The following is a 12,089-nucleotide window of genomic DNA, read 5'->3' as shown; positions in this document are numbered from 1 at the left end:
AAGTCCTCTCCCCTAGCATGGAAGACGAAGAACAGACTCCATTTGAGGATCTCTCCCTCATTACAGTCAATCAGGTATATGAAGACGAGCAGCAAAGTCAGTCCTCAGGGAATGTGCAGGCGACCTTGGAATGGACAGCTCACGGAAGAACCCCGACCAAACCTAAGAGGAGGCGTGTAGTGGTGATAGGGGATTCCCTACTGAGGGGAAAAGAAGCAGTGATCTGTGGGCCTGACAAGATGTCTCGGGAGGTGTGCTGTCTCCCCGGGGCTAAGATCCAAGATGTAACTGAACGACTGCAAGGAATCATAAAACCCACTGACAAATACCCCTTCCTCTTGGTTCATGTGGGAACCAATGACACTGCAAGCAATAGCCTCCAGAAGATCAAAAGAGACTACAAGGCTCTGGGCAGGAAATTGAAGCAATTAAATGTACAAATTGTCATCTCATCTGTCCTCCCAGTTGAACGACGTGGCCCAGGGAGAGAGGGAAAAATAGTGGAAGTGAACAGCTGTCTTCGCAAATGGTGTAAACAGCAACGGTTTGGATTCTTAGATCACGGACTGCAGTTTCTTGAAGATGGACTTCTGGCAAGCGATGGGCTGCACCTCACAACGGTTGGGAGGAATGTTTTTGCCAAAAATCTCAGAAACCTCATCAGGAGGGCTTTAAACTGACTAATGTGGGGGAGGGAGACAGTGCTCCTGAAGGTGGGAGTCTATCAATTGATGAAGATGATCATCCAAATGTCATAGACCAAATGGAGCAAACAGCACGCAGACCTAGTGGTGGGAGGAAAAAATCCTTAAAGACACGGGGGAATGATTAATGGACTTCAATGTCTGTACACTAATGCGCAAAGCATGGGAAATAAACAAGATGAGCTTGAGCTCTTGGTACAGCAAGCTAAATATTGACATAATAGGCATCACTGAAACCTGGTGGGATAAGTTCCACGATTGGAATGTAATAATGGAGGGATACAATCTATTTCAGAGAAACAGACCAGACAAGAAAGGAAGTGGAGTGGCGTTATATGTCCGGGATGTGTATACCTGTGAAGAGATCCAAGATTTAGAACCTCAAAGCTAAAGTCTTTAAGCAGAGGCTTGACAACCATATGTCAGGAGTGCTCTGATGGTGTTTCCTGCTTGGCAGGGGGTTGGACTCGATGGCCCTTGTGGTCTATTCCAACTGTATGATTCTATTCTATGATTCTATGAAATTAGGCTAAAGGTGTGTGAAAGAAAGTAATAGAAGTGGAAAGAAATTGCAATTGAGTAGATTGGAAGTCTAACACAAAGGTGGGGTGAGGGGTGGTGGATGGTGATGGGAAAAGGAATTATTTGTGGGATTGAGTGTAAGTATGTTTGAACACTTTTAAGGATTGTATGAAATGTATGTTTGTATGCTTGTATATCTGTAATATATGTGGATTAATGACGACCCATTTTAACAATAATTTTAAAAATAAAATAAAAAAGGTTTTAGTTATGAGACATCACAATTTCAAAAAGAACTCTTAGGAAGTAACATAAAAAAAATCTGTCTAAAATGTATAACTTGCTCCTAGAATGGCATACAAAGGATGAACAGGTCACTTCAAAGAAGAAGTGGGTACCTTTTGCTATATGTGGTGGTTATGTAAAATAACAGTATCATTTTGGGAAATGGTATATAATGAATTGGAAAAAAATGTTTAAAATAAATTTTGTTAAGAAACCAGAAGTTTATTTATTTGGAATTACAGGTACTGAGATCCCAAAAGACCAGGAAAGACTATGTATGCAACAACAGCTGCACAGATGTTATTATCTCAAAGATGGGAAGATGCAATAATCCGAACTAGGGAAGAATGGTGAGCTAAACTGCTGGACTCTGCCGAAATGGCAAAATTAGCCATGAGACTCAGGAATCAAGAAAACAAGGACTTTAAAAAAGAATGGGGAAATTTTATAATTTACCTATGAGATTGCTGCACGCAAATCAAAACGTTAGCTGGACTTTAGGAATCACTTGTAAATAAGTTTATGGACACTTTAGATAAATGAGAACTGTGGAGAATGTATCTATACAGTGGTACCTCATGTTACGTAACCCTCTGGTATTTTTCCGGGTTTCGCCACTCGCACGCGTAGAAGCACTCTATTGCGCCGTGTGCGTGTGCAGAAGCGATCCTCTGGTTTGCAAAAACCTCGGGATCTGTCATTTAAAATGCTATAAAAACATTATATCAAATGTTTTTGATGTAAACTTGTATTTGTAAAAACCAATAAAAATATTTCAAAAAAAGGGGAAGCCCATAGATTGACTATGCTTCTATTGATTCATCATTTGCAAACCCAGAAATAGGTGTTCCTGTTTTTGAAGTTTGCCGCGGAAACCGAACGTGCTCCTGAGCTCCATTTTTACTGTTGCGCAGCAAATTTAAGTGCCCCCCATCCTAATTAAGGCTTTTTTTCATTCCGTTTTAGCCTTGAGCAGCTAATTTAAGTCGTCTCCATCGTAATCAAGGTTTTTTTCATCCCATTCGTTCCCTTGGACAGCTAATTTAAGGCCCCCCCCCCCAATCAATATTCAAGCCGTTTCTGGTTGCAGTGTTCTGAGGTGACATTTGCAGCTTTAGTTTTTCCTATTTTTTGCATTTTTGTTTGTGTGGCTTTTTCATTTTTGACTGAGGCTTAGTTTTTTGTTTTATGCTTGATTGATTGACTGTGGAAAGGGATAAAAGCTCCCCATTCAAACAATGGCTATCAATGCAGGTATGAAAAAATATATAATTTTAATTTTTATCATCTACAATACTGTCTTATTTATTTTATGGTACAGAACATTGATTATTGCTTTCTTGTTAGATAGTAAAATTCATGTAAAATTGCTGTTTTAGGGGTTGTTTTTAAAAGTCTGGAATGGATTAATCCATTTTGCATTACTTTCTACGGGACAGCACGCCTTGGTTTTGGAACGCTTTGGTTTTGGAAGACTTCCAGAACAGATTAAATTTGAGAACCGAGGTACCACTGTAACTCCTAAGATTTAAAATCCTGGAAGGAGAAAATCTGCCCCCACTACTTTATGAAAGGGATTCAAGAAACAAAGAGCTGCTTTGGAGAAGGCCTCACCCCTTCCTTCTTCCTGTCAGGAACTTCCTTCCATTTGTCTCCTCTCCATCTTTTCCTCTTTCTCCCTCCACCATCCATCTATCCCTGTCCCCATCTCCTCTCCCTTGGAACTCACCAGATTTCTCCAAGGGTCCTGGGAGGGAATGCTCAGAGGTTGTGGGGAGGGATGCGGGAGACAGCCTGACCAGGTCAACCGTCCATCTTCCTCCTTCCATCCTGGCCAGGCTTGCAGGTTCAGTCTCAGCTAGGTTTGCAGCTTCAGTTTCCTGAGGAGCGCAGAAGCCAGAGCAAGTTGCAGCTTCCTGGGAGGGAGGGAAGAAGAAGCCAAGGGAGTCTGAGAGCCCCTGCAGGGATTCTCCTGCCGAAGACATTCTGTTGCCCCTGGAGAAGCCCCAATTGGGCACCCCCTTCCCAAAAGCCCCCACCCATTTTCAAACACCTTTGGCAATTCCTTTCACCTGCCTGCCCCACCTCCCTTCCCAAGGCTGGCACGGTATGCACATTAGTGGCCTGAGAGTAGGTCCCATGGAACTTAAGAGTTCATCTGCAAAGGACTGTTCTGAATGGCCCTTGCATGGAGAAGAAGGAAGCCCCTTGCTTGCATCAGGACCCCTGGGAGAGGCGGTGGATCTGCCCACTGCTCCCTCTGCCTTCGCTGCCTCCTGCTCTGCCCTCCTGCCCTGCAAACACCCTTTGCTCTTGTTGCTCAGGGGAGAGAGGCAGGAAGAGCCTTCAAACCCATCCCTTTCCTCCTCTGCTGCCCAGTGAGAGGGGAAGGAGCTGCAGCGCCTGGTTCACTTCATGGTTTACTGGGATTGTGAATGAACACGTCCTCTGCCTTCCATGCGGTGGGAGTGGGGGGGTTAAAAGTGGTGAGGAGACCCCCCCTCCAGTTCTTTTGGGAAACAGGAGTTTTGTTCAGGAGTAAACAACTTAGATGGCAAGTTCACAAGAGAAGCACTTTGGAGCACTGCTTGCTCTTACTATGTGTTTGGACCTAGAGGACAACATACACGTTTACACCACAGGATTCCTTAAAGAGGGCTTTTTTTAAAATTCAAAGGCCATTTCTACAAAATGGAAGTATTCTGCTGGCAGTCCTGTACAGGAAAGTTTTCAATGCTTTAAATTTTTTGGTGTTTTTTGTTGGAAGCCGCCCAGAGTGGCTGAGGCAACACAGTCAGATGGGCAGGGTGCAAGTAATGAATTCTTTATTCTTATTCTTATTCTTCCCTTCTAAGCCCATCCTACTATGCATGCTGGTCAGAGACTCTGTCCCAACCTCCCCCTTGAACACAACAGGGTTTTCCTAGTTCTACTGCTATTCTTTACATTCCTATACTGCCCTTCCTCCGAAGATCACTGGGCAGCTTACAAGAGAAAAACACAGAGATGCATAGCAGAGTAAGAAATAAAAACACCCCCCCCCCAATTCAGTTGTGAAGTCCATAGATTTTTAATGAGCCAAACGCCTGGGAGAAGAGCAAGACTTTCGCCTGTTGCCTAAAGATAAGGTCCTCCTCCAAGGGGTCTTCTGCTGGAGTATAGATATTAAATTTAAATTAATACTATTAAGGCGATCCTGGCCAGCAATGCCCACCCCTCTCCCCTTGCCCGCCTCCTTCCCTGCAACTCCCTTTGCACCAGATCCCTGCAGGAGGAAGCTTCTCTCCCCCCCCCCCCTTCAAGGCTCCCTTTAAGAAAACAGCTCCCTTTCCTCCCTTCTCTTCTCCCCGCCCGGATCTTGTGCAGGGCCCGCCTCTCCCCGTCCCGGGGCTTCTCATCCTGGACCCCCTCGCAAAGCCCCTTCCCTCCTTCCCCGCCACTGGCTTTGCACTCACCCGAAATCCTGGGCAGCGGGGGCGCGAATGGGAGCCCCTTGTGAGAGGCAGACAGTGATGGCGCTTAATTAGGCGACTTGATTAGGAAGAAGCCCCCTCCTCCGCCTCCGCAGGATGCAGCCCCGCTTCCCGCCTCCTTCCCTCCCTCCTTTGCAAACTCCGATTTTGTCTCTGCTGGTGAAGCCGGAAGTGGAGGCAACTCTGAGGAGGAAGGAGAAATTTCTCCCCACGTTCAGCCTCATGTCTGTTATTTGATAACTGGGGGAAGGAAAACCTTGCAGCACCCAACCAATGGGGAGAGGAGGGAGGGAATGTATGCATAGGGAAAATAAGTTCATACATTGCCCCAGCTGAACTGTGCTTGCTTTGGACCCCCGCTTTTGCAAGAACGTATTGTCTTCAATAAGGGAGGCGGGTGGCGCTGTGGGTTAAACCTCAGAGCCTAGGGCTTGCCGATCAGAAGGTTGGCAGTTCAAATCCCCATAAAGTGGTGTGCTCCTGTTGCTCTGTTTCTGCTCCTGCCAACATAGCAGTTTGAAAGCACATCAAACTGCAAGTAAATAAATAGGTACCTGTTGTAGACAAAATCTGCCCTTATTCCCTTATGGGGGACACAAGAGCCCTTATAGAGTCCTTTGCAGGTTCTCCATCAGTAGGAGAAAATAACAAGAGACCAACCAGAGAATATTGAGAAGCAAAGCAGCTAGTAAGACTGATCTTTATTGAACTGCTGCAACAGGGTGCTCCCCACACATGCAGGAGGATGGAGGATGGAGGAGGACCCCGAACAAAGGTGTGCCTGCCCTTTCATTGACCTTTTAAATTCCCTAACTTGGAGCTCAAGACCACCCCTCCATACATCATACCTACATCACAGAAGGGGTGTAACCCAAGACCACCCACAAACATCATACCTACATCACAGAAAAGGCGGTCTACAACAGAAATTTGAATGTTGTTGTTTTTCCTGTCTGCCTGGTTATCTGATAGCCTTTCCTCATAGTCTGGCCATCCCTTTGAGATGGGAATTACCCAATTCCTGAGACAATGAGAAGGTTCCCTCACCCCCTCCCTCCTTGCAGGGAAAACATTTCTTCAGTTTGGGAGTCAAAATGGTTTCAGGACAGTCTTCCTGTGCTGCTTCAGACTTGTGGTCCACATATCTATGTACGTGCTTGGTTGGTACATTTATGAACATTTATTATATATATAAGACCTTAATTTTTTTTTACTACATACCGCACCAGCGGGAAGATAAATGGCGTTTCCGTGCACTGCTCTGGTTCGCCAGAGGCGGCTTAGTCACGCTGGCCACATGAACCAGAAGCTGTATGCCGGCTCCCTCGGCCAGTAAAGCGAGATGAGCACCGCAACCCCAGAGTCAGTCATGACTGGACCTCACGGTCAGGGGTCCCTTTAAGTTTACCTATTGTCCTCAAAAAACTCTTTACTGCTTCTCCAATTTTGTTCAGATGGTATTTTAAGGAAGGGGATCAAGGGTCTCAGGACCCACTTCTTACAATGTATGAAGTAGCTAATGCAAAAGAGCCTAATAACTCTTTTGGGTAACTGAATAAATTATTTTAATAAATATTTAAATGGAGAACATATTTTGCCTTCTCATGTTCATGCAAACATGCTTCCACTCCAACCTCACTTAGCATTAAATTGTGGGTGGACATAGCAGATGCCACAGAGATTTCTCCAAGTGGTTCTTTATAGTAAGCTGGAACTGAACTGAACAGCAAACAGCTCAGCCGCCCTCCTTTTATAGGCAGCCGGCTGTCAACAACAACCCAGGGTTTCCCGCCTAAATTGACTGATGTGGACCCGAGTGAAAACTATATACACAATACCCCTGGTGGCCAGGGTGAGAACTTCAATACATAACACTTAGTCCCCACTTCCACCTCAGCAAATATTTTTTTATACAGAAATCTCCTGACAGAAGTCTCCCTGTTTGCATTACAGGGAGGGCTCAGCCTCTTGTCTACCTTATTGCACACTCAATACACACAATGTCTTTTGCCATGTCCTGTATTCTCCTCAAAGAAACACTCCAGAGACATAGGAACAGTGACAGGCAGCAGCAGCAGCAGTTTGACAGATTAGCTGGGGATTTTGATCCAGAAACGGAGCAGACGGGGAAAGGTTAAGCAGAATTCCCCCCCCCCCGGGTCACCCTTAGGTGTGCTCAGTCTCCACCTGCTTCATGACTCCACCTTGCATGAGAAAGAAGGAAGGAGCTCCAGGAAACAGGAAGTGTTCCTTAAACCAGCCAGGACATCTCACCATCACAGACAGATCCAGTCTCATGCTGGGGAGTCAGAAGTGGCCCTGGGATGGCAGAGAGAGGAGGGGAAGGGGCCAGGGACAGAAGGAATGGCAGGGCTCCAGATGCTCCCTTGAACCCCCCTCCCTTGACACCAAGGGGAGCTCCTCTTCTGGGGCTGAAAGCATTGGCGTGGAGGTTAGTTTTTGTTAGGACTGCAAGGAAGGGGGGATAGGAAACGTAAAACGCACACACCCATGGACACACTAAGAACTGAATGAAAATAGGCCTGTCTGAAGGAATAGCTACTGGAGAGCATAATGTGGGGTGTAGCTGTAATGCTCACCTGCCTCCCTGGACTGGTCTTTTCTTGGGGTCAGGGAGCTGGGGTGGTTGATCAACATGAACTTCCCAGGTTACCTTTCCTTCGGATCAGCTATTCCAGCTCTTGTCTCCTCCCCATTTCTTTCTTTATGGAGGGGCAAATGTAGATGCAACTACAACCCACAACTGGAATCTTCTGGGTGCACTGTGCTCCCCCCCCCCTGATAGAATAGATTCCCTCAGCATCTTGCCCCACCTCCCAGAAGGCAAGTTTATCTGGTTAAAGTGTTTGTTTTGGACAGCATTATATGGTATTTCTCTGAAGGATAGACTCTTTATATCAGCAGTAATAAATATATTAATTGGGTTATGAATAACGGTTTAGATACTGTCAACATGAACTTTGTCTGAGGTTTCAGACATACCCATTTTGTTCAAGAAAGATGCAGAAAATACTTTTCCTTTTTGACTCTGGGCACTTGACTTCTCCCATCCTGCTACCATCCAGGCAAACGTTTGGGGCAGATATCCAGGGCCCCACTCAGCAGCAGCAACAGGGGGAGGAGGAGGCCCCACAAACATTTCCCACATTTTGAAGTTAAATGATACAAAGCCCCTTCAAGAATTGACAGAAGCTTACCAGGGTACATTTCCTACTAGTCAGCTATTCAGGCTCCTCATTCCTCCCCATTTCTTTATGGAGGGTCAAAGGCTATGCACTTTGTATAGACGTAACTACAACCAACATCTGGTATCGTCTGGGTGTACCAAGGTGGCCTCCTTCTGCATTGTCAGCAAGTGACAAGTGAGATCTGGATGGAGCCCGGACAGCCCCGTGGTTTTCCATAGATCTGAGGGCAACGAGATGGCTAGAGCACCAGTGGCAGAAACCTCATTCTGAATCTGACCAGACACGGGTTAGAGCTCAACGTTGAGCCTACCAAATGGCGATAGCGAAGGTGAAGAAAACCTTCTTCACCCCCTCTATTGCATCTGCAGAAAACAGCAGCAGGAGACTCTTTCAGGTGGTTAGCAATTTAATGGAACCATCTCTCCAATGGAGTCCGGTACGGGCCACATGATCTCCTGCAATGATTTTGCAAAGTTTTTTTGCAGATAAAGTCACTCAGATTCAGAGAGGTAGACTCCTCCGTGGGAGCAGGGCGGGGGCTGGTGAGTGCTAGAGTCCTGTCTAGTCAAGTTGTGTGGGATCAATTCCAATCTGTCCAAGGATGTGGACAGGCTGCTTGGACGAGTGAAACCAACCACCTGTCTCCTTGATCCTTGCCCATCTTGGCTCATAAAAGCTAGCTGGGAAGGGCTGGGTGATGGGCTCCGTGGGGTGGTGAATGCTTCTCTCTGTGAGGGAGCCTTCCCAGACATACTGAAAGAGGCAGTTACAGTGGTACCTCTGGTTAAGAACTTAATTCGTTCTGGAGGTCTGTTCTTAATGTGAAACTGTTCTTAACCTGAAGCACAACTTTAGCTAATCGGGCATCCTGTTGCCGCTGCACGATTTTTTTCCCCCATGCATAATTTTTATTAATTTGCGTAGTACAAAATACAAAATACAAAAAAAAAAAAAATCAATTCTCATTTTCACAGGCTTTTGGTATGACTTCCTTCAACCTTTCCACAAATCATCCGTTATAATCTTTATGAGGGTTCGCATTTCCTGTTTTATATTGCCATTATTCATCACAAGCTGCTGCACGATTTCTGTTCTCATTCTGAAGCAAAGTTCTTAACTCGAGATAATATTTCTGGGTTAGCGGAGTATGTAACCTGAAGCGTATGGCACCGAGGCACCACTGTATTAAACTGCTTCTTAAAAAAATAATAATCTTTAGACCCAGCCAATACGGCCAACTATCGCCCAGTCTCAAATCTTCCATTCTTTGGCAAAGTGAATGAGTGGGTGGTTGCTGAACAACTCCAGGGAAGACTGGAAGATGTGGACCATTTGGATCCCTTCCAGTTGGGATTCAGGCCTCATCATGCGACTGAAACAGACCTGGGCACGCTGGTCGATGATCTCCGGCAGGCTAGGGACAAAGGTGAGAGCTGTTTCCTTGTTCTGCTGGATCTTTCAGAGGCTTTTGACATCATCAGGCATTAACATTCTTCTGGACCGTCTAGAGGGGCTGGGGGCTAGAGGCACTATTATACACTGGGGCGTGTTCAGAAAGTGGTGTTGGGGGATGAGTGTTCAGACCCCTGGGCTCTCACTTGTGGGGTGCCTCAGGGTTCCGTCCTCTCCCCATGCTTTTCAACATCTATATGAAGCTGCTGGGAGAGATGAGGGGGTTTGGGCTGGGTGTTCATCAGTATGCGGATACCCAGCTCAACCTCTCTTTCAAATCAGAACCAGTCAAGATGGTGGAAGTTCTGTGTGAGTGTTTGGAGGCGGTTGGAAGATGGATGGCGGCTAACATATTAAAGTTGAATGCTGATAAGGCAAATGTCCTGTTTTGGGGGGACAGGAGGCAGGCATGTGTGGAGGACTCCCTGGTCCTGAATGGGGTAACTGTGCCCCTGAAGGACCAGGTGCGCAGACTGGGAGTCATTTTGGACTTATAGCTGTCCATGGAGGCACAGGTCAATTCTGTGTCTAAGGCAGCTGTATACCAGCTCCATCTGGTACGCAGGCTGAGACCTTATCTGCCCGCACACTGTCTTGCCAGAGTAGTGCATGCTCCAGTTATTTCCCGCTTGGACTACTTCAATGTGCTCTACGTGGGGCTACCTTTGAAGGTGATCCGGAAACAACTAATCCAGAATGCGGCAGCTAGACTGGTGACGGGAGGAGAGAGCAAAGTTTTCACTCTGAGAAGCAAACTTACAGGGAACCAGGCAGAGGGCCTTCTCGGTAGTGGTGCCCTCCCTGTGGAATACCTTCCCACCAGATGTCAAAGGAAAAAACAGCCACCAGACTTTAAAAGACATGTGAAGGCTGTCCTGTTTAGGGAAGCTTTTAATATCTGAAGGGCTATTGTATTTCAATATTTTGTTGGAAGCCACCAAGATTGGCGGGGGAAATCCAGCCAGATGTACGTGGTACAAATAAAAATTATTATTATTATTATTGAAATTCTTTTCTGTACATCCAGAGACTTGACAATCATCTTCACTTCCCAGGAAATCTGGGAAACCTGAGCGGAAAACTCCATACATTTATATGGTTTCCCGCCTGTGTGAATTATCTTATGAATATTAAGGTCTCCACTCCCTCTGAAGCTTTTTCCAAGTTTCATAAATCTAGTTTTCCCTATGTGAGTTAGCGGATGTTTCCTAAGGTTCCATATTGACTTAAGCTACTCCCGTTTGGGAGTTCACCAGTGTAATGCAAGTTTATCCTCCCTGTTGAAGCTCTTCCCACATTCAATACGTTCCAATGGTTTCTCCCCTGTATGAGTTAGTTGGTGTATTCTAAGTGCTCTACTTTTGCTGCAGCTCCTTCCACATGCCATACATTAAAATGGTTTCTTCCCCATGAGTTAGTTGGTGTCTTATAAGGTGTCGATATGGACTGAAGCTCTTTCCACATTCAGTACATTTAAATGGCTTCTCCCCCCGTGTGAGTTCGTTGGTGTATTCTAAGGTGTTCACTTCTACTGAAGCTCTTTCCACATTCCATACATTTAAGTGGTTTCTCCCCTGTGTGAGTTCGGTGGTGTACTCTAAGTGTTCCATTTTGACTGAAGCACTTTCCACATTCAGTACATTTAAATGGTTTCTCGCCTGTGTGAGTTCGTTGGTGTATTCTAAGTGTTCCATTGTGACGGAAGCACTTTCCACATTCAGTACATTTAAATGGTTTCTCCCCCGTGTGAGTTAGTTGATGGCTTCTAAGGTGTCCATTTTGACTGAAGTACTTTCCACATTCAATACATTTAAATGGTTTCTCTCCTGTGTGAGTTCGTTGATGGCTTCTAAGGTGTCCATATTGACTGAAGCTCTTTCCACATTCAATACATTTAAATGGTGTCTCCCCTGTATGAGTTTGTTGGTGTATTCTAAGTGTTCTATTTCGACTGAAGCTCTTTCCACATTCAGTACATTCAAATGGCTTCTGCCCCGTGTGATTTCGTTGGTGTACTCTAAGTGTTCCACTTTCACTGAAGCTCTTTCCACATTCAGTACATTCAAATGGTTTCTCCCCCGTGTGAGTTCGGTGGTGTATTCTAAGTGTTCCATATCGACTGAAGCACTTTCCACATTCAATACATTTAAATGGTTTCTCCCCCGTGTGAGTTTGTTGATGTTGTCTAAGGTTTCCACTATTATTGAAGCTCTTTCCACATTCAATACATTTAAATGGTTTCTCCCCCGTGTGAGTTTGTTGATGTTTTCTTAGTGCTCCACTTTCACTGAAGCTCTTTCCACATTCAATACATTTAAATGGTTTCTCCCCTGTGTGAGTTCGTTGGTGTATTCTAAGTGTTCCATATTGACTGAAGCACTTTCCACATTCAATACATTTAAATGGTTTCTCCCCCGTGTGAGTTAGTTGGTGTCTTCTAAGGT

At 45.6% G+C, this 12,089-nt stretch overlaps 1 protein-coding gene across 2 annotated transcripts in view; it reads right to left on the bottom strand.

Moving 5' to 3' along the window:
* The window catches only part of LOC308580938 (uncharacterized protein), a 55,466-nt gene that overhangs the window by 12,591 nt on the left and 30,786 nt on the right, over positions 1-12,089 (bottom strand). The window contains exons 2-3 of one of the 2 annotated variants that reach the window (XM_081183272.1): positions 4,967-5,240; positions 3,241-3,427 (exon numbers count right to left, since the gene is read on the bottom strand). In XM_081183272.1, the coding sequence (XP_081039398.1) occupies positions 3,241-3,340 (100 nt within the window). In that variant the 5' untranslated portion in view covers positions 3,341-3,427; positions 4,967-5,240. The remainder of the gene's footprint in view (positions 1-3,240; positions 3,428-4,966; positions 5,241-12,089) is intronic. The other variant, XM_081183271.1, reaches the window with a different exon arrangement.

Source organism: Podarcis bocagei (genome assembly GCF_964188305.1).
Source record: "Podarcis bocagei genome assembly, chromosome: 2".
Classification (NCBI taxonomy): domain Eukaryota; kingdom Metazoa; phylum Chordata; class Lepidosauria; order Squamata; family Lacertidae; genus Podarcis; species Podarcis bocagei.
The sequence above is the reverse complement of the archived record's forward strand: the minus strand, read 5'-3'. Positions and strand labels throughout refer to the sequence as shown.